This window comes from Panulirus ornatus, chromosome 65 (genome assembly GCF_036320965.1).
Source record: "Panulirus ornatus isolate Po-2019 chromosome 65, ASM3632096v1, whole genome shotgun sequence".
In the NCBI taxonomy this organism is placed as follows: domain Eukaryota; kingdom Metazoa; phylum Arthropoda; class Malacostraca; order Decapoda; family Palinuridae; genus Panulirus; species Panulirus ornatus.
In genome coordinates, this window is record NC_092288.1 from 25,228,126 (window position 1) to 25,250,899 (window position 22,774).

General features: G+C 39.1%; 1 protein-coding gene across 1 annotated transcript in view; it reads left to right on the plus strand.

Annotated features, from left to right (window-relative positions):
• LOC139746549 (uncharacterized) overlaps positions 1 to 22,774 on the plus strand; it is a 263,361-nt gene that overhangs the window by 201,963 nt on the left and 38,624 nt on the right. Inside the window, exons 9-15 of the mRNA XM_071657899.1 lie at positions 8,718 to 8,917; positions 9,026 to 9,059; positions 9,251 to 9,450; positions 17,081 to 17,198; positions 17,844 to 17,963; positions 21,667 to 21,867; positions 22,345 to 22,362. Of these exons, the coding sequence (XP_071514000.1) occupies positions 8,718 to 8,917; positions 9,026 to 9,059; positions 9,251 to 9,450; positions 17,081 to 17,198; positions 17,844 to 17,963; positions 21,667 to 21,867; positions 22,345 to 22,362 (891 nt within the window). The remainder of the gene's footprint in view (positions 1 to 8,717; positions 8,918 to 9,025; positions 9,060 to 9,250; positions 9,451 to 17,080; positions 17,199 to 17,843; positions 17,964 to 21,666; positions 21,868 to 22,344; positions 22,363 to 22,774) is intronic.

The window sequence follows — 22,774 nt, forward strand, 5'->3', positions numbered from 1 at the left end:
TCCATGGTTGTTTAATTTGTTTATGGATGGTGTTGTTAGGGAGGTGAATGCAAGAGTTTTGGAAAGAGGGGCAAGTATGAAGTCTGTTGGGGATGAGAGAGCTTGGGAAGTGAGTCAGTTGTTGTTCGCTGATGATACAGCGCTGGTGGCTGATTCATGTGAGAAACTGCAGAAGCTGGTGACTGAGTTTGGTAAAGTGTGTGAAAGAAGAAAGTTAAGAGTATATGTGAATAAGAGCAAGGTTATTAGGTACAGTAGGGTTGAGGGTCAAGTCAATTGGGAGGTAAGTTTGAATGGAGAAAAACTGGAGGAAGTAAAGTATTTTAGATATCTGGGAGCGGATCTGGCAGCGGATGGAACCATGGAAGCGGAAGTGGATCATAGGGTGGGGGAGGGGGCGAAAATTCTGGGAGCCTTGAAGAATGTGTGGAAGTCGAGAACATTATCTCGGAAAGCAAAAATGGGTATGTTTGAAGGAATAGTGGTTCCAACAATGTTGTGTGGTTGTGAGGCGTGGGCTATGGATAGAGTTGTGTGCAGGAGGATGGATGTGCTGGAAATGAGATGTTTGAGGACAATGTGTGGTGTGAGGTGGTTTGATCGAGTGAGTAACGTAAGGGTAAGAGAGATGTGTGGAAATAAAAAGAGCGTGGTTGAGAGAGCAGAAGAGGGTGTTTTGAAATGGTTTGGGCACATGGAGAGAATGAGTGAGGAAAGATTGACCAAGAGGATATATGTGTTGGAGGTGGAGGGAACGAGGAGAAGTGGGAGACCAAATTGGAGGTGGAAAGATGGAGTGAAAAAGATTTTGTGTGATCGGGGCCTGAACATGCAGGAGGGTGAAAGGAGGGCAAGGAATAGAGTGAATTGAATCGATGTGGTATACTGGGGTTGACGTGCTGTCAGTGGGTTGAATCAGGGCATGTGAAGCGTCTGGGGTAAACCATGGAAAGCTGTGTAGGTATGTATATTTGCGTGTGTGGACGTATGTATATACATGTGTATGGGGGTGGGTTGGGCCATTTCTTTCGTCTGTTTCCTTGCACTACCTCGCAAACGCGGGAGACAGCGACAAAGAAAAAAAAAAAAGCTGTAAAAGTCTGTAGATAGAGTTGTGTGGAGGAGGATGGATGTGCTGGAAATGAGATGTTTGAGGACAATATGTTGTGTGAGGTGGTTTGATCAAGTAAGTAATGAAAGGGTAAGAGAGATGTGTGGTAATAAAAAGAGTGTGCTTGAGAGAACGGAAGAGGGTGTTTTGAAATGGTTTGGTCATATGGAGAGAATGAGTGAGAAAAGATTGACAAAGAGGATATATTCAGAGGTGGAGGGAACGAGGAGAAGTGGGAGACCAAATTGGAGGTGGAAAGATGGAGTGAAAAAGATTTTGAGTGATTGGGGCCTGAACATGCGGGAGGGTGAAAGGCGTGCAAGGAATAGAGTGAATTGGAAAGATGTGGTATACCGGGGTCAACGTGCTGTCAATGGATTGAACCAGGGAATGTGAAGCATCTGGGATAAACCATGGAAAGCTGTGTAGGTATGTATATTTGCGTGTGTGGACGTATGTATATACATGTGTATGTGGGTGGGTTGGGCCATTTCTTTCGTCTGTTTCCTTGCACTACCTCGCAAACGCGGGAGACAGCGACAAAGAAAAAAAAAAAAAGCTGTAAAAGTCTGTAGATAGAGTTGTGTGGAGGAGGATGGATGTGCTGGAAATGAGATGTTTGAGGACAATATGTTGTGTGAGGTGGTTTGATCAAGTAAGTAATGAAAGGGTAAGAGAGATGTGTGGTAATAAAAAGAGTGTGCTTGAGAGAACGGAAGAGGGTGTTTTGAAATGGTTTGGGCACATGGAGAGAATGAGTGAGAAAAGATTGACAAAGAGATATATTCAGAGGTGGAGGGAACGAGGAGAAGTGGGAGACCAAATTGGAGGTGGAAAGATGGAGTGAAAAAGATTTTGAGTGATTGGGGCCTGAACATGCAGGAGGGTGAAAGGAGGGCAAGGAATAGAGTGAATTGGATCGATGTGGTATACTGGGGTTGACGTGCTGTCAGTGGGTTGAATCAGGGCATGTGAAGCGTCTGGGGTAAACCATGGAAAGCTGTGTAGGTATGTATATTTGCGTGTGTGGACGTATGTATATACATGTGTATGTGGGTGGGTTGGGCCATTTCTTTCGTCTGTTTCCTTGCACTACCTCGCAAACGCGGGAGACAGCGACAAAGAAAAAAAAAAAAAGCTGTAAAAGTCTGTAGATAGAGTTGTGTGGAGGAGGATGGATGTGCTGGAAATGAGATGTTTGAGGACAATATGTTGTGTGAGGTGGTTTGATCAAGTAAGTAATGAAAGGGTAAGAGAGATGTGTGGTAATAAAAAGAGTGTGCTTGAGAGAACATGAAGAGGGTGTTTTGAAATGGTTTGGGCACATGGAGAGAATGAGTGAGGAAAGATTGACCAAGAGGATATATGTGTTGGAGGTGGAGGGAACGAGGAGAAGTGGGAGACCAAATTGGAGGTGGAAAGATGGAGTGAAAAAGATTTTGAGTGATTGGGGCCTGAACATGCGGGAGGGTGAAAGGCGTGCAAGGAATAGAGTGAATTGGATCGATGTGGTATACTGGGGTTGACGTGCTGTCAGTGGGTTGAATCAGGGCATGTGAAGCGTCTGGGGTAAACCATGGAAAGCTGTGTAGGTATGTATATTTGCGTGTGTGGACGTATGTATATACATGTGTATGTGGGTGGGTTGGGCCATTTCTTTCGTCTGTTTCCTTGCACTACCTCGCAAACGCGGGAGACAGCGACAAAGAAAAAAAAAAAAAGCTGTAAAAGTCTGTAGATAGAGTTGTGTGGAGGAGGATGGATGTGCTGGAAATGAGATGTTTGAGGACAATATGTTGTGTGAGGTGGTTTGATCAAGTAAGTAATGAAAGGGTAAGAGAGATGTGTGGTAATAAAAAGAGTGTGCTTGAGAGAACGGAAGAGGGTGTTTTGAAATGGTTTGGGCACATGGAGAGAATGAGTGAGAAAAGATTGACAAAGAGGATATATGTGTTGGAGGTGGAGGGAACGAGGAGAAGTGGGAGACCAAATTGGAGGTGGAAAGATGGAGTGAAAAAGATTTTGAGTGATTGGGGCCTGAACATGCAGGAGGGTGAAAGGAGGGCAAGGAATAGAGTGAATTGGATCGATGTGGTATACTGGGGTTGACGTGCTGTCAGTGGGTTGAATCAGGGCATGTGAAGCGTCTGGGGTAAACCATGGAAAGCTGTGTAGGTATGTATATTTGCGTGTGTGGACGTATGTATATACATGTGTATGTGGGTGGGTTGGGCCATTTCTTTCGTCTGTTTCCTTGCACTACCTCGCAAACGCGGGAGACAGCGACAAAGAAAAAAAAAAAAAGCTGTAAAAGTCTGTAGATAGAGTTGTGTGGAGGAGGATGGATGTGCTGGAAATGAGATGTTTGAGGACAATATGTTGTGTGAGGTGGTTTGATCAAGTAAGTAATGAAAGGGTAAGAGAGATGTGTGGTAATAAAAAGAGTGTGCTTGAGAGAACGGAAGAGGGTGTTTTGAAATGGTTTGGGCACATGGAGAGAATGAGTGAGAAAAGATTGACAAAGAGATATATTCAGAGGTGGAGGGAACGAGGAGAAGTGGGAGACCAAATTGGAGGTGGAAAGATGGAGTGAAAAAGATTTTGAGTGATTGGGGCCTGAACATGCAGGAGGGTGAAAGGAGGGCAAGGAATAGAGTGAATTGGATCGATGTGGTATACTGGGGTTGACGTGCTGTCAGTGGGTTGAATCAGGGCATGTGAAGCGTCTGGGGTAAACCATGGAAAGCTGTGTAGGTATGTATATTTGCGTGTGTGGACGTATGTATATACATGTGTATGTGGGTGGGTTGGGCCATTTCTTTCGTCTGTTTCCTTGCACTACCTCGCAAACGCGGGAGACAGCGACAAAGAAAAAAAAAAAAATGAACTAAAGAGTGGTCTAAAAATATTATAACCTTAACAGAGTGTTTTGTGTACTGTACCTAATACAGGTTTTCATGTTATTTTCTGGTAATGTATGGACATAAACCATTCCTTGAACATGTAAGAGGGTGTGAGCTGTGAATGGGATGCAGGTAAGTGAAAGATGTGGTACTTGGAATAACGTGCTGTAAGTGTGCTGAAACAAGGATTATAAAAAGATCAGGGGAAACCACAGAAAGGTATGCAGGGCTTAGCACTAGCAGATAGGGAAGCTCTGGTTTTGATGTGTTGTACATTATAACCAGTGAGTGATTATGAATAAATGAGTGCCATTTCTTCATTTGTTCTTGGTACTACCTTGCTAACCTGAGACAAGTATAATAAAAATTTGATAAACTTATACTGAAATCATTTATTGGAAGCTCTTGTATCAAGTTGATAGTAATCTTGAATGTGCTGGACCAAAGATTTTGAGTTTATAGAACTTGAAAATATGGATTTTCAGTATTCTTCCTATATTATGTAGATTATAAGATGGCACTCTGTAGTTTAATGTCTCTCTACATAAGAGTGTGTATATGGAACATTATGCGATCATCTCTGCATATGTCTGTCTATCTGTAGACACATTCTTTTTGGTATGATCACTCAAAAGCGATATGAGCCTTAGTGTCAGTTATGAATTGTATAATAACAGAGACAAAGAAAAGTATAGGAGAAATTGTATACAGTGGTGACAATATAAATAGACTGATTGATTGTTTAAAGGAAACCATAATATAGAATTGAACTTATATAGTTTATTTTTTAGACATCTTTTTCATGCTAATAGACACTGGGTAATGTAGCAATTTACAGTTCCATGAAATGAATCAGACCTGAAAAAACCCTTACTTGGAAACGTATAATTTTTTGTGAGTCTGCTTCGTAGATCCCCAAATATGTATTTATTAACTGTTCAGTTCATATCCATGCTTTTATTATAATTGTTGTCTGTAGTTTTACTTGTATAAATCTTTTCTAATTGGGTCTACATTTTTGTTTTAAGGTTCATGTGTTTACTCCTTATTGTTTCATGGCTCTTTATCAGATTATTCATCTTTTACCTAAGAAGCATATCAAAAGAATTAGACCATAACATTAAAAGATTGCTTTATATTATTAAATAAGCTCATAAACGTAACTTATAATGTAGATAAGGGGTAGCATTTGTAAAGTGCCATTTTTCATGATCATCTGGTACACATAGTGTAGGCTTGACATGGTCACCCTTATGTATGTATGATAGTCCATTTGTGAATACATTCTTGTTGGTTCAGTAACTCATAATTACATCATAGATAAACCTCTGTGAGGCAACAAACTGATTAGATTTTGTGGCTGGATTGTGTAAATCTGCAGAAGAATTAGGAAAACTGATTTTTTCATTCACTCTGAAGTACTGCATAATGGGAAGTTTGTACTTATAAGAAATACGTATTGGTCATAGTCAAAGATCGTGCTATACAAAGTTTTTCAAAGTGATAATCTCATTAGCATAATGTTTTGTGGTTGGATATTTAACTCGGGGGGAAAACATAAGGCAACACAAATGTCCCCCCCCCCCCCTCTCTCTCTCTCTCCTAATTAGCTATACTTTAGGACCACATGTATGGTTATATTCTTTCTGGATGCAACCTAAGATCTCTTGTTCCCTTAGCTTATTTTTCTCATGGTTGAAAAATCTCTTCTAAACTTTATCATTTTGAGGATTAGGGAGATAAGGGAGAGAACAGTACAGGGCAGAATAGTCACTAGGCTCCTAAATAGAATAATGAATAGAATGAAGGAAGTGAAGAAAAGATTAAGGGACAGCATAATCCTCCCAACCTTGACATATGCTGCCTAAACATGGAAAAGGGGTGATTCACAAAAGTCAAAAATCTGGGCTGTAAAATAAGTTATTTGAGAGGAGCATGTAGTATAATTAGATGGAACAAAGAAAGTAATGAGGGGCTGAATGAGAGATTTGGTAGGGCAGGGAATGAATTGCAGATTGGTAGTGTTGGTAAAACGTAATACTTTGATGTGGTTTGGGCATGTAGAAAAGAATGCAAGACCATTGGGAGTTTACAAGGAGAATGTATGATATTTCAGTAAAGGGGTTGGTGTGATAGGAAAATCATTTGTGACATGGGGAAATTAAGTAGAAGAGCACTGGAGGGAGAGAAATAGGGGAAGAGTGTGTGGGATAGTGTATGTGTGGGAGGCAAGTTGTTAGAAGCAGTGAAAAGTTTTTATCGAGGATGTAAGGCATGTGTATGTGTAGGAAGAGAGGAAAGTGATTGGTTCTCAGTGAATGTAGGTTTGCGGCAGGGGTGTGTGATGTCTCCATGGTTGTTTAATTTGTTTATGGATGGGGTTGTTAGGGAGGTGAATGCAAGAGTTTTGGAAAGAGGGGCAAGTATGAAGTCTGTTGGGGATGAGAGAGCTTGGGAAGTGAGTCAGTTGTTGTTCGCTGATGATACAGCGCTGGTGGCGGATTCATGTGAGAAACTGCAGAAGCTGGTGACTGAGTTTGGTAAAGTGTGTGGAAGAAGAAAGTTAAGAGTAAATGTGAATAAGAGCAAGGTTATTAGGTACAGTAGGGTTGAGGGTCAAGTCAATTGGGAGGTGAGTTTGAATGGAGAAAAACTGGAGGAAGTGAAGTGTTTTAGATATCTGGGAGTGGATCTGGCAGCGGATGGAACCATGGAAGCGGAAGTGGATCATAGGATGGGGGAGGGGGCGAAAATTCTGGGAGCCTTGAAGAATGTGTGGAAGTCGAGAACATTATCTCGGAAAGCAAAAATGGGTATGTTTGAAGGAATAGTGGTTCCAACAATGTTGTATGGTTGCGAGGCGTGGGCTATGGATAGAGTTGTGCGCAGGAGGATGGATGTGCTGGAAATGAGATGTTTGAGGACAATGTGTGGTGTGAGGTGGTTTGATCGAGTAAGTAACGTAAGGGTAAGAGAGATGTGTGGAAATAAAAAGAGCGTGGTTGAGAGAGCAGAAGAGGGTGTTTTGAAATGGTTTGGGCACATGGAGAGAATGAGTGAGGAAAGATTGACCAAGAGGATATATGTGTCGGAGGTGGAGGGAACGAGGAGAAGAGGGAGACCAAATTGGAGGTGGAAAGATGGAGTGAAAAAGATTTTGTGTGATCGGGGCCTGAACATGCAGGAGGGTGAAAGGAGGGCAAGGAATAGAGTGAATTGGAGCGATGTGGTATACCGGGGTTGACGTGCTGTCAGTGGATTGAATCAAGGCATGTGAAGCGTCTGGGGTAAACCATGGAAAGCTGTGTAGGTATGTATATTTGCGTGTGTGGACGTATGTATATACATGTGTATGGGGGGGGTTGGGCCATTTCTTTCGTCTGTTTCCTTGCGCTACCTCGCAAACGCGGGAGACAGCGACAAAGCAAAAAAAAAAAAAAATGAACTTAAAAGAGGAAAACTGTATGGAAAGTGTTAACTTTATATGGTATACATTGAAGACATGCTTTGTATGGCATACAGTAAAGATTTTCATGCTTTCTGTCGTATACAGTGAAGACTTTAATGCTGTTAAGAGTTTATATTATGTTAGTAGTGTATGAATGAATGAAGATTATGAATCAAATTTGGTATTTCATCATGGTTGTGTAATTTGTTTATGGATGGGGTTGTTAGGGAGGTGAATGCAAGAGTTTTGGAAAGAGGGGCAAGTATGAAGTCTGTTGGGGATGAGAGAGCTTGGGAAGTGAGTCAGTTGTTGTTCGCTGATGATACAGCGCTGGTGGCTGATTCATGTGAGAAACTGCAGAAGCTGGTGACTGAGTTTGGTAAAGTGTGTGGAAGAAGAAAGTTAAGAGTAAATGTGAATAAGAGCAAGGTTATTAGGTACAGTAGGGTTGAGGGTCAAGTCAATTGGGAGGTGAGTTTGAATGGAGAAAAACTGGAGGAAGTGAAGTGTTTTAGATATCTGGGAGTGGATCTGGCAGCGGATGGAACCATGGAAGCGGAAGTGGATCATAGGATGGGGGAGGGGGCGAAAATTCTGGGAGCCTTGAAGAATGTGTGGAAGTCGAGAACATTATCTCGGAAAGCAAAAATGGGTATGTTTGAAGGAATAGTGGTTCCAACAATGTTGTATGGTTGCGAGGCGTGGGCTATGGATAGAGTTGTGCGCAGGAGGATGGATGTGCTGGAAATGAGATGTTTGAGGACAATGTGTGGTGTGAGGTGGTTTGATCGAGTAAGTAACGTAAGGGTAAGAGAGATGTGTGGAAATAAAAAGAGCGTGGTTGAGAGAGCAGAAGAGGGTGTTTTGAAGTGGTTTGGGCACATGGAGAGAATGAGTGAGGAAAGATTGACCAAGAGGATATATGTGTCGGAGGTGGAGGGAACGAGGAGAAGAGGGAGACCAAATTGGAGGTGGAAAGATGGAGTGAAAAAGATTTTGTGTGATCGGGGCCTGAACATGCAGGAGGGTGAAAGGAGGGCAAGGAATAGAGTGAATTGGAGCGATGTGGTATACCGGGGTTGACGTGCTGTCAGTGGATTGAATCAAGGCATGTGAAGCGTCTGGGGTAAACCATGGAAAGCTGTGTAGGTATGTATATTTGCGTGTGTGGACGTATGTAATATACATGTAAAGAAAACTATTTGTAATTGTATCAACTCTTTTTACAGTCTTTCACAAAAAACTCAATTTACAGGATGATGTGAGTGAAGCTGGAACATATACCATTGAGAAGGATTCATCATCACCAGAAGTGGAACAAGCAAGAAATGACATTGACCGAGTGTTTGGTGTATCTGGAACAGAAAGTGAAGTTGATGTCACTGTGGTTACACCCCGAGGAAATGCACCAACTGAGGACCTCTGGACACCTACACCAGAACAGGAGAAATTAAGGTATGAACGTCAAAACTGTATGGAAAGTGTTAACTTTATATGGTATACATTGAAGACATGCTTTGTATGGCATACAGTAAAGATTTTCATGCTTTCTGTCGTATACAGTGAAGACTTTAATGCTGTTAAGAGTTTATATTATGTTAGTAGTGTATGAATGAATGAAGATTATGAATCAAATTTGGTATTTCATCATGGTTGTGTAATTTCGCTTATGGTTGTTCATTATTGTCATTGATCTTTATCATAAGCATGTAATATACATGTAAAGAAAACTATTTGTAATTGTATCAACTCTTTTTACAGTCTTTCACAAAAAAACTCAATTTACAGGATGATGTGAGTGAAGCTGGAACATATACCATTGAGAAGGATTCATCATCACCAGAAGTGGAACAAGCAAGAAATGACATTGACCGAGTGTTTGGTGTATCTGGAACAGAAAGTGAAGTTGATGTCACTGTGGTTACACCCCGAGGAAATGCACCAACTGAGGACCTCTGGACACCTACACCAGAACAGGAGAAATTAAGGTATGAACGTCAAAACTGTATGAAAATATCTTAAATGCTTGCCAATGAATGTGTTTTCTCACAGGTATGGATTCTGTTTTCAGTAGCTCTAGAGCAAAAGTGAACTTTAGACATATGTACTGGAATCCCTGAAAGTGGGATGTGCCAATTTAGATTTCAGGTTTCAGATGGTGTTTTTGAAAAGTGAAAGTAAAATCTTGAATGATGTGGGTTTTAGATACACAAATTGGTGCTTTTGAAAATTTAATCTTTGCACAACAGCTTGATAGGTAATGTTTATGCATTTCAATTAAAAACTAAAAGTCTAGCATTGGTATTATAGTAATTGTAGTATTGATTTATGTATTCTTTAATGGATGTGTTAAATTGTATTGTACAAGTTTATATTGAAACATTCTATCAGAATTCTTTGCCATGCAGTTAGCTAATCATTTCATTTTAAGAATTTTTGTTTCATTTAAGGCCTTTCCTTGATGTGTATTTTTGTCCATGACTAGAGCATTTGGCACACTCATGTGCACACACACACACACAAGTTTGTACATAGTTTGCAGAATTTTGTTTTCAGTTACCTCCTTAGAATTAGTACAGACTAGAAAGGTTGTACTGGTACTTTATTATATCACATTTTTATTGTCAGGTATAAAAATGAAAAATATAGTTCCTTTTGTTTATCATTCCATCATTTTATCTTTTCCTTGTTTTATGATGTAAAATTTTGTCAGGATAAGATTATAAGGAAAATATTTAACATATCAGCAGAGCACTGTCAAGATGACACCGGAAGGACGAAAACAGAGCAACAGTGCCAACAGTCTTAGCAGTTGCCAGACCTATGATGTCAAGCAAGACAGAGAGAGTGAAGGCGGTAAAGAAGAAAAGGTAATTATTGAAATCTTCACCTTTGCCTAGAACTACCTATATCATGCTGATTAGTGTTGATGTTACAGTTCAAATAATTTGATTGTTAACAAAGTATTAATCAACAGTTATTTGATAGATCTGATTAGAGTTGATGGCAAGACATGGCTATTACCACAACAAAATTATAGGCAAGGAGAGATCAGATTGGATTTAAGGGCAAGGACAGTATAAAAGAGGAAGCAAGAGAAACACTAATTATGTAAAAGAATGGAAGAGCTGGGTGTATGTGGAGTTATATGTGAGATTATGAATAATGATCGTGCAAAAGATGCTTGTGGCATGAGAAGAGTGGGAGATGGGTTGATTAGAAAAGGAAGTGAGTGGTGGGATGAAGAAGTAAGAGTATTAGTGAAAGAGAAGAGAGAGGCATTTGGACGATTTTTGCAGGGAAAAAATGCAATTGAGTGGGAGATGTATAAAAGAAAGAGACAGGAGGTCAAGAGAAAGGTGCAAGAGGTGAAAAAAAGGGCAAATGAGAGTTGGGGTGAGAGAGTATCATTAAATTTTAGGGAGAATAAAAAGATGTTCTGGAAGGAGGTAAATAAAGTGCGTAAGACAAGGGAGCAAATGGGAACTTCAGTGAAGGGCGCAAATGGGGAGGTGATAACAAGTAGTGGTGATGTGAGAAGGAGATGGAGTGAGTATTTTGAAGGTTTGTTGAATGTGTTTGATGATAGCAGTGGCAGATATAGGGTGTTTTGGTCGAGATGGTGTGCAAAGTGAGAGGGTTAGGGAAAATGATTTGGTAAACAGAGAAGAGGTAGTAAAGCTTTGCGGAAGATGAAAGCCGGCAAGGCAGCAGGTTTGGATGGTATTGCAGTGGAATTTATTAAAAAAGGGGGTGACTGTATTGTTGACTGGTTGGTAAGGTTATTTAATGTATGGATGACTCATGGTGAGGTGCCTGAGGATTGGCGGAATGCGTGCATAGTGCCATTGTACAAAAGCAAAGGGGATAAGAGTGAGTGCTCAAATTACAGAGGTATAAGTTTGTTGAGTATTCCTGGTAAATTATATGGGAGGTATTGATTGAGAGGGTGAAGGCATGTACAGAGCATCAGATTGGGGAAGAGCAGTGTGGTTTCAGAAGTGGTAGAGGATGTGTGGATCAGATTTTTATGGGAGAGATGATTGTGGAAAATATTTAGCAAAAGGTGAGAAGTTGTGTGCAGCTTTTGTGGATCTGGAGAAAGCATATGACAGAGTCGAGTAGAATGTTTTATGGGATGTGTTTAGGATATACTAGGTTGGGGGACAACTGTTGGATGGTATGAAAGCCTTCTGTAGAGTAGCAAATGCATGTGTAAGAGTTGATGGAGAGTTGAGTGAAAGTCTCAGTATACTAAGGGAAGAGGGTGTAGAGATGGATTGTGGCAGTGAGATATGATGGCTAGTGGCAAGCCTTTTTGCGGATGATACTGTGGTGTTTGCTGAGAATGTAGAGGAGTTGCAGAAGATTTTATGTGTGGTTTATAATGTTTGTATGCATCAGCAATTGAAGGTAACTGCAAGTATAAGTTAAGTAATGGTGTTTGAAAGGAAACAAGTGAAAGTAAAATCTTGAATGATGTGGGTTTTAGATACACAAATTGGTGCTTTTGAAAATTTAATCTTTGCACAACAGCTTGATAGGTAATGTTTATGCATTTCAATTAAAAACTAAAAGTCTAGCATTGGTATTATAGTAATTGTAGTATTGATTTATGTATTCTTTAATGGATGTGTTAAATTGTATTGTACAAGTTTATATTGAAACATTCTATCAGAATTCTTTGCCATGCAGTTAGCTAATCATTTCATTTTAAGAATTTTTGTTTCATTTAAGGCCTTTCCTTGATGTGTATTTTTGTCCATGACTAGAGCATTTGGCACACTCATGTGCACACACACACACACACACACACACACACACACACACACACAAGTTTGTACATAGTTTGCAGAATTTTGTTTTCAGTTACCTCCTTAGAATTAGTACAGACTAGAAAGGTTGTACTGGTACTTTATTATATCACATTTTTATTGTCAGGTATAAAAATGAAAAATATAGTTCCTTTTGTTTATCATTCCATCATTTTATCTTTTCCTTGTTTTATGATGTAAAATTTTGTCAGGATAAGATTATAAGGAAAATATTTAACATATCAGCAGAGCACTGTCAAGATGACACCGGAAGGACGAAAACAGAGCAACAGTGCCAACAGTCTTAGCAGTTGCCAGACCTATGATGTCAAGCAAGACAGAGAGAGTGAAGGCGGTAAAGAAGAAAAGGTAATTATTGAAATCTTCACCTTTGCCTAGAACTACCTATATCATGCTGATTAGTGTTGATGTTACAGTTCAAATAATTTGATTGTTAAAGTATTAATCAACAGTTATTTGATAGATCTGATTAGAGTTGATGGCAAGACATGGCTATTACCACAACAAAATTATAGGCAAGGAGAGATCAGATTGGATTTAAGGGCAAGGACAGTATAAAAGAGGAAGCAAGAGAAACACTAATTATGTAAAAGAATGGAAGAGCTGGGTGTATGTGGAGTTATATGTGAGATTATGAATAATTACGAATATGATCGTGCAAAAGATGCTTGTGGCATGAGAAGAGTGGGAGATGGGTTGATTAGAAAAGGTAGTGAGTGGTGGGATGAAGAAGTAAGAGTATTAGTGAAAGAGAAGAGAGAGGCATTTGGACGATTTTTGCAGGGAAAAAATGCAATTGAGTGGGAGATGTATAAAAGAAAGAGACAGGAGTCAAGAGAAAGGTGCAAGAGGTGAAAAAAAGGGCAAATGAGAGTTGGGGTGAGAGAGTATCATTAAATTTTAGGGAGAATAAAAAGATGTTCTGGAAGGAGGTAAATAAAGTGCGTAAGACAAGGGAGCAAATGGGAACTTCAGTGAAGGGCGCAAATGGGGAGGTGATAACAAGTAGTGGTGATGTGAGAAGGAGATGGAGTGAGTATTTTGAAGGTTTGTTGAATGTGTTTGATGATAGAGTGGCAGATATAGGGTGTTTTGGTCGAGATGGTGTGCAAAGTGAGAGGGTTAGGGAAAATGATTTGGTAAACAGAGAAGAGGTAGTAAAAGCTTTGCGGAAGATGAAAGCCGGCAAGGCAGCAGGTTTGGATGGTATTGCAGTGGAATTTATTAAAAAAGGGGGTGACTGTATTGTTGACTGGTTGGTAAGGTTATTTAATGTATGGATGACTCATGGTGAGGTGCCTGAGGATTGGCGGAATGCGTGCATAGTGCCATTGTACAAAAGCAAAGGGGATAAGAGTGAGTGCTCAAATTACAGAGGTATAAGTTTGTTGAGTATTCCTGGTAAATTATATGGGAGGTATTGATTGAGAGGGTGAAGGCATGTACAGAGCATCAGATTGGGGAAGAGCAGTGTGGTTTCAGAAGTGGTAGGGGATGTGTGGATCAGATTTTTATGGGAGAGATGATTGTGGAAAAATATTTAGCAAAAGGTGAGAAGTTGTGTGCAGCTTTTGTGGATCTGGAGAAAGCATATGACAGAGTCGAGTAGAATGTTTTATGGGATGTGTTTAGGATATACTAGGTTGGGGGACAACTGTTGGATGGTATGAAAGCCTTCTGTAGAGTAGCAAATGCATGTGTAAGAGTTGATGGAGAGTTGAGTGAAAGTCTCAGTATACTAAGGGAAGAGGGTGTAGAGATGGATTGTGGCAGTGAGATATGATGGCTAGTGGCAAGCCTTTTTGCGGATGATACTGTGGTGTTTGCTGAGAATGTAGAGGAGTTGCAGAAGATTTTATGTGTGGTTTATAATGTTTGTATGCATCAGCAATTGAAGGTAACTGCAAGTATAAGTTAAGTAATGGTGTTTGAAAGGAAACAAGTGAAAGTAAAATCTTGAATGATGTGGGTTTTAGATACACAAATTGGTGCTTTTGAAAATTTAATCTTTGCACAACAGCTTGATAGGTAATGTTTATGCATTTCAATTAAAAACTAAAAGTCTAGCATTGGTATTATAGTAATTGTAGTATTGATTTATGTATCTTTAATGGATGTGTTAAATTGTATTGTACAAGTTTATATTGAAACATTCTATCAGAATTCTTTGCCATGCAGTTAGCTAATCATTTCATTTTAAGAATTTAATGAATGTGGTATTTTTTTCTCTGAGAAGTCTGGACCAAGGGAAAAGGTCAGTGATCTAAGTAGAATAATGTGAGTTGGGTGTTATATTAAGCATAAAGTATGAATGCTTCTCTTATTGATGGGTCATGTTTTATATGTTTGTTCTTGTTTCTGCACGGTTGCATTGATGTTTCATGGTATGGATAGCAAGCTACATTCCCTGTCTTAGACAAGTTTATTGCTAAGTGTTGGACTTGATTGCTCACTTGCCATGGCAGTGAGTAAAGGTGGGCAATTGACCCTTGATCCCAGATTGTTCACTCTCTTGCATCAATGAAGTTGCCATTTATATTGGTGTCATGAGATCTCTGTTTGTTTGTTTCTCATTTGTGATTTCTGTATCCATTATCTCTATATATTGATCATTTCATCTACACATCCTCCTCTCTTTCTTATTGTAATATATCCCTCCCTCTGTCTGCTGTCTGTATACATGATATATATTTATATACATATATCTATTTACTTGATTTATTAATTTTGTATCTTTATTATATATCTTCATATCTCCTTGTTTAGTCTGTTTTGTCTGTTTACCAGTTTCTCAGTTTTTTGTCATATGCTGTCTTTGCTTTCTGTGTATCTCTTGTGTACCATTAACATCAGTGTTTTGTATTAAAAAATGAATCACCATTGATATATTCGTATGCTATGGAGTTTAGTTATCTCATTATGTTTGCTTTTGACATTCTATATAGAAACTAAAGAAAAAAATCCATGCAAAAATAAATACAGGGCTTTTTGTTGCAGAACAAATGTCAGGGCCATGGAAGCCTCACTGATGATACCAAGTAATGTAATCTGATACTTCTAAATCATCCTTTCTTATTAAAACATCACACCTTGCAACATATCTGGAAGAGATCATCCTCTCATATTGAAATATCATAAGTTGCAATAAGTCTTGGGGAGAAAACTCATTATTTGCAATTTATTGGTCTATTTTTTGCCACTAAGAAGTGGCTCTGGAGCTCACTGTTTATGGAGACTCTATTGTCGTGGCCATCCCTTTAAGAAGTTCGAGGTGGTAATAGGCGTTAGAGATATAGATACATGGATAGATGTGTTTATAATTATTTACTTATCATTTTTAAGAAAGCTCTGTCATTTACCAAGATAGTATACTGTCTATCCCCTACTTACGACCTGTGTGACTTACAACCATCCTTACATACAACTGGAAAAAAAAATTATGAAAAATATAGGTAAATATAAAAATGGCTGCGAGCGTAAGATAGTGACTGTCAGACGATATTCCGGCATTGTGTACATCACAGCATTTTTTCAGTTATCGTTCTCAGTTGTCATTCAGTAAACGTGCATTATTCAAGCGAATCTAAATAATTTTCTTTCCTGATTAAACTTTGTAATAATCCCCAAAGAAGATGGTGAGCAAGAGAAAAACCATCACATTTTGATAGATCTGGCAAGAAGCCAAGGAAGATGTTTGATTTGGAATTGAAAATGAAGGTAATCATCTAATATGAAGGAGGAAAGAAGTTAATATGATTGCACATGATGTACAGTTGTCCCATTTGATGTTCTCCACAATTTGAAAGGACATAAAAGATATGTGAGGAAGTCAAAGGTTCTGCAAGTATGAAATCTAGGATAATAGCAAAGCAACGACAAGGGCCCATCCATGAAATGGAAAAGTTTTATGGGCCTGGATGTGGAAAGGGAGCTGTGGTTTCAGTGCATTATACATGACAGCTAGAGACTGAGTGTGAACGAATGTGGCCTTTGTTGTCTTTTCCTAATGCTACCTTGCATGCACTCGCAGGGAGGTGGATGCTGTTTCATGTGTGGCGACAGGAATGAATAAAGGCAGCAAGTATGAATTATGTACATGTGTATATATGTATATGTCTGTGTGTGTATATATATGTATACGTTGAAATGTGTAGGTATGTATATTTGCGTGTGTGGACGTATGTATATACATGTGTATGGGGGGGGTTGGGCCATTTCTTTCGTCTGTTTCCTTGCGCTACCTCGCAAACGCGGGAGACAGCGACAAAGTATAATAAAATAAATAATAAATATAAATAAGGATTAAACTGTCCCTATTAAGAATAGCATCCCTCAAGGTTCTGTCCTTTTTCCTTTGCTCTTCCATTTTTTATAAGAACTTTTTCTTTTTTAGTTAACCAAATGCATTCATATGCTGATGTCTCAGGACTGCAGTCCTCCACTTCATTTAGATCTAGTCCATCTTCTCCACCTTGATCTACGTCTTTCTTGTCATTCTTCCTTTATCCACATTGTGTCCCCTCATCACAACTTCCTATGTAAACTCAGACTTTGAGATGATTTTCCTTGTGGGAGATGAATCCTAGTAAAGAATAATGCCCCTATAACCTAATTTTTGCCCATCTGTTCTAAAACCCATCACAAAATTTTCATCTGTTTGATGACTTTGTAATTCCACTCCACAACTCAAAAAAATGTATTTGTTGACAATGACCTGTCTTACACACTTTATATAACACAATTAGCTAAATTTACCTTCTAAGCAAATTGGATTCTTGTTCAGATGCTTTAAAATTTTTCGCATCACAGTAGCTCAGGTGATACAAAGGACTAATTCATTCTGCGCTCAACATCTGGAGAAGTTCTGGCTCTCATATTTATTAAACATTTTCAATCCCAAAGTAATCCATCCTAACTCTCTCATTTGCCCAGTGTTGAACAGCTGGTTCTTTCTCCCTCTTTGTAATGGTTTCTGTTATGTCTTCTTCCTAAAACTGCTTGCTTGTGCACTCCTGCCAATCCTTAGAAAGCTACAGCATCTAGTGATTACTGTGTATAAGCTGGCATGTTCAGAGTGGGATGTTGTAATGTCTCTTTCTTTCTCTCGCAACTCCTTAGCCTCTCATTTCTTTCCTAACAGCTGTAACCTGCCCCTTTTCAAAGGGTTGGTTTTCACTGACCCCAAGACTCTTCCATTCTTCTTGATATATTTAAGAATTTTTGTTTCATTTAAGGCCTTTCCTTGATGTGTATTTTTGTCCATGACTAGAGCATTTGGCACACTCATGTGCACACACACACACACACACACACACACAAGTTTGTACATAGTTTGCAGAATTTTGTTTTCAGTTACCTCCTTAGAATTAGTACAGACTAGAAAGGTTGTACTGGTACTTTATTATATCACATTTTTATTGTCAGGTATAAAAATGAAAAATATAGTTCCTTTTGTTTATCATTCCATCATTTTATCTTTTCCTTGTTTTATGATGTAAAATTTTGTCAGGATAAGATTATAAGGAAAATATTTAACATATCAGCAGAGCACTGTCAAGATGACACCGGAAGGACGAAAACAGAGCAACAGTGCCAACAGTCTTAGCAGTTGCCAGACCTATGATGTCAAGCAAGACAGAGAGAGTGAAGGCGGTAAAGAAGAAAAGGTAATTATTGAAATCTTCACCTTTGCCTAGAACTACCTATATCATGCTGATTAGTGTTGATGTTACAGTTCAAATAATTTGATTGTTAAAGTATTAATCAACAGTTATTTGATAGATCTGATTAGAGTTGATGGCAAGACATGGCTATTACCACAACAAAATTATAGGCAAGGAGAGATCAGATTGGATTTAAGGGCAAGGACAGTATAAAAGAGGAAGCAAGAGAAACACTAATTATGTAAAAGAATGGAAGAGCTGGGTGTATGTGGAGTTATATGTGAGATTATGAATAATGATCGTGCAAAAGATGCTTGTGGCATGAGAAGAGTGGGAGATGGGTTGATTAGAAAAGGAAGTGAGTGGTGGGATGAAGAAGTAAGAGTATTAGTGAAAGAGAAGAGAGAGGCATTTGGACGATTTTTGCAGGGAAAAAATGCAATTGAGTGGGAGATGTATAAAAGAAAGAGACAGGAGGTCAAGAGAAAGGTGCAAGAGGTGAAAAAAAGGGCAAATGAGAGTTGGGGTGAGAGAGTATCATTAAATTTTAGGGAGAATAAAAAGATGTTCTGGAAGGAGGTAAATAAAGTGCGTAAGACAAGGGAGCAAATGGGAACTTCAGTGAAGGGCGCAAATGGGGAGGTGATAACAAGTAGTGGTGATGTGAGAAGGAGATGGAGTGAGTATTTTGAAGGTTTGTTGAATGTGTTTGATGATAGAGTGGCAGATATAGGGTGTTTTGGTCGAGGTGGTGTGCAAAGTGAGAGGGTTAGGGAAAATGATTTGGTAAACAGAGAAGAGGTAGTAAAAGCTTTGCGGAAGATGAAAGCCGGCAAGGCAGCAGGTTTGGATGGTATTGCAGTGGAATTTATTAAAAAAGGGGGTGACTGTATTGTTGACTGGTTGGTAAGGTTATTTAATGTATGGATGACTCATGGTGAGGTGCCTGAGGATTGGCGGAATGCGTGCATAGTGCCATTGTACAAAAGCAAAGGGGATAAGAGTGAGTGCTCAAATTACAGAGGTATAAGTTTGTTGAGTATTCCTGGTAAATTATATGGGAGGGTATTGATTGAGAGGGTGAAGGCATGTACAGAGCATCAGATTGGGGAAGAGCAGTGTGGTTTCAGAAGTGGTAGAGGATGTGTGGATCAGCTGTTTGCTTTGAAGAATGTATGTGAGAAATACTTAGAAAAGCAAATGGATTTGTATGTAGCATTTATGGATCTGGAGAAGGCATATGATAGAGTTGATAGAGATGCTCTGTGGAAGGTATTAAGAATATATGGTGTGGGAGGCAAGTTGTTAGAAGCAGTGAAAAGTTTTTATCGAGGATGTAAGGCATGTGTATGTGTAGGAAGAGAGGAAAGTGATTGGTTCTCAGTGAATGTAGGTTTGCGGCAGGGGTGTGTGATGTCTCCATGGTTGTTTAATTTGTTTATGGATGGGGTTGTTAGGGAGGTGAATGCAAGAGTTTTGGAAAGAGGGGCAAGTATGAAGTCTGTTGGGGATGAGAGAGCTTGGGAAGTGAGTCAGTTGTTGTTCGCTGATGATACAGCGCTGGTGGCTGATTCATGTGAGAAACTGCAGAAGCTGGTGACTGAGTTTGGTAAAGTGTGTGAACGAAGAAAGTTAAGAGTAAATGTGAATAAGAGCAAGGTTATTAGGTACAGTAGGGTTGAGGGTCAAGTCAATTGGGAGGTGAGTTTGAATGGAGAAAAACTGGAGGAAGTGAAGTGTTTTAGATATCTGGGAGTGGATCTGGCAGCGGATGGAACCATGGAAGCGGAAGTGGATCATAGGATGGGGGAGGGGGCGAAAATTCTGGGAGCCTTGAAGAATGTGTGGAAGTCGAGAACATTATCTCGGAAAACAAAAATGGGTATGTTTGAAGGAATAGTGGTTCCAACAATGTTGTATGGTTGCGAGGCGTGGGCTATGGATAGAGTAGTGCGCAGGAGGATGGATGTGCTGGAAATGAGATGTTTGAGGACAATGTGTGGTGTGAGGTGGTTTGATCGAGTAAGTAACGTAAGGGTAAGAGAGATGTGTGGAAATAAAAAGAGCGTGGTTGAGAGAGCAGAAGAGGGTGTTTTGAAATGGTTTGGGCACATGGAGAGAATGAGTGAGGAAAGATTGACCAAGAGGATATATGTGTCGGAGGTGGAGGGAACGAGGAGAAGAGGGAGACCAAATTGGAGGTGGAAAGATGGAGTGAAAAAGATTTTGTGTGATCGGGGCCTGAACATGCAGGAGGGTGAAAGGAGGGCAAGGAATAGAGTGAATTGGAGCGATGTGGTATACCGGGGTTGACGTGCTGTCAGTGGATTGAATCAGGGCATGTGAAGTGTCTGGGGTAAACCATGGAAAGCTGTGTAGGTATGTATATTTGCGTGTGTGGACGTATGTATATACCTGTGTATGGGGGTGGGTTGGGCAATTTTCTTTCGTCTGTTTCCTTGCGCTACCTCGCAAACGTGGGAGACAGCGACAAAGCAAAAAAAAAAAAAAAAAAAAATGAATAATGAAAGTAAAACCAGTTGCATAGCTTTGTAAATTGTCATTGTAAGCATGGAAAAGTGTTTTTTTTTTTTTTTCCAATGAATGGTTGGAGGCAGTACCTCTTCCTTTGTATGTGATTGAAAAGAGTAAGAGTGGTTTAAGATTTTTTATACCTGCAACTGTCCTTCATGTATCACAATTAGTGTTTACCATCCATTGTCAAGTCCTTACAGATTACTCCATGATTTGTCTTGATCACTTCATGTTCCCTGATTCAGCCTATTGACAGCATGGCCTTCACATTCCACACCATGTCAGTTCATTTTTACTATTACACATTTTGAACATAGGAAATACAGTCCCTAATGTAGTTACTGGGTTTGTAGCAGGATTGCCTTGGTCAGAAGATTAGTGAATTCCTTATAGGTGAAGAACATTGTGGATCTTAAAAGGAGAAAGGGATGTGTAGACCAGATTTTAGCTTATAGACAGGTTGTGGAAAAAAATTTAGAGAAAGTATATGACATGTATATGGTCTTTGAAAAGGAAAAAAATGAACTTAAAAGAGGAAAACTGTATGGAAAGTGTTAACTTTATATGGTATACATTGAAGACATGCTTTGTATGGCATACAGTAAAGATTTTCATGCTTTCTGTCGTATACAGTGAAGACTTTGATGCTTTATATGGTCTTTCTTTCGTACATATTCAACATTTTCCTGCATTAGCGAGGTAGCATCAAGAACAGAGGAATGAGTCTTAGAGAGAAAATCCTCATTTGGCCCCCTTCTCTGTTCCTTCTTTTGTAAAAGTAGAAATAGGAGGGGAGGATTTCCAGCCCCCTGCTCCCACCCCTTTTACTTGCCTTCTACAACACACAGGGAATACATAGATAGTGTTCTTTCTCCCCTATCCCTTATGGTATACAGTGAAAACTTCAGTGCTTCAAAGTAGACTTTAATGCTTTCTATGGTATACAGTGAAGACTTTAATGCTGTTAAGAGTTTATATTATGTTAGTAGTGTATGAATGAATGAAGATTATGAATCAAATTTGGTATTTCATCATGGTTGTGTAATTTCGCTTATGGTTGTTCATTATTGTCATTGATCTTTATCATAAGCATGTAATATACATGTAAAGAAAACTATTTGTAATTGTATCAACTCTTTTTACAGTCTTTCACAAAAAACTCAATTTACAGGATGATGTGAGTGAAGCTGGAACATATACCATTGAGAAGGATTCATCATCACCAGAAGTGGAACAAGCAAGAAATGACATTGACCGAGTGTTTGGTGTATCTGGAACAGAAAGTGAAGTTGATGTCACTGTGGTTACACCCCGAGGAAATGCACCAACTGAGGACCTCTGGACACCTACACCAGAACAGGAGAAATTTAAGGTATGAACGTCAAAACTGTATGAAAATATCTTAAATGCTTGCCAATGAATGTGTTTTCTCACAGGTATGGATTCTTTTTCAGTAGCTCTAGAGCAAAAGTGAACTTTAGACATATGTACTGGAATCCCTGAAAGTGGGATGTGCCAATTTAGATTTCAGGTTTCAGATGGTGTTTTTGAAAAGTGAAAGTAAAATCTTGAATGATGTGGGTTTTAGATACACAAATTGGTGCTTTTGAAAATTTAATCTTTGCACAACAGCTTGATAGGTAATGTTTATGCATTTCAATTAAAAACTAAAAGTCTAGCATTGGTATTATAGTAATTGTAGTATTGATTTATGTATTCTTTAATGGATGTGTTAAATTGTATTGTACAAGTTTATATTGAAACATTCTATCAGAATTCTTTGCCATGCAGTTAGCTAATCATTTCATTTTAAGAATTTAATGAATGTGGTATTTTTTTCTCTGAGAAGTCTGGACCAAGGGAAAAGGTCAGTGATCTAAGTAGAATAATGTGAGTTGGGTGTTATATTAAGCATAAAGTATGAATGCTTCTCTTATTGATGGGTCATGTTTTATATGTTTGTTCTTGTTTCTGCACGGTTGCATTGATGTTTCATGGTATGGATAGCAAGCTACATTCCCTGTCTTAGACAAGTTTATTGCTAAGTGTTGGACTTGATTGCTCACTTGCCATGGCAGTGAGTAAAGGTGGGCAATTGACCCTTGATCCCAGATTGTTCACTCTCTTGCATCAATGAAGTTGCCATTTATATTGGTGTCATGAGATCTCTGTTTGTTTGTTTCTCATTTGTGATTTCTGTATCCATTATCTCTATATATTGATCATTTCATCTACACATCCTCCTCTCTTTCTTATTGTAATATATCCCTCCCTCTGTC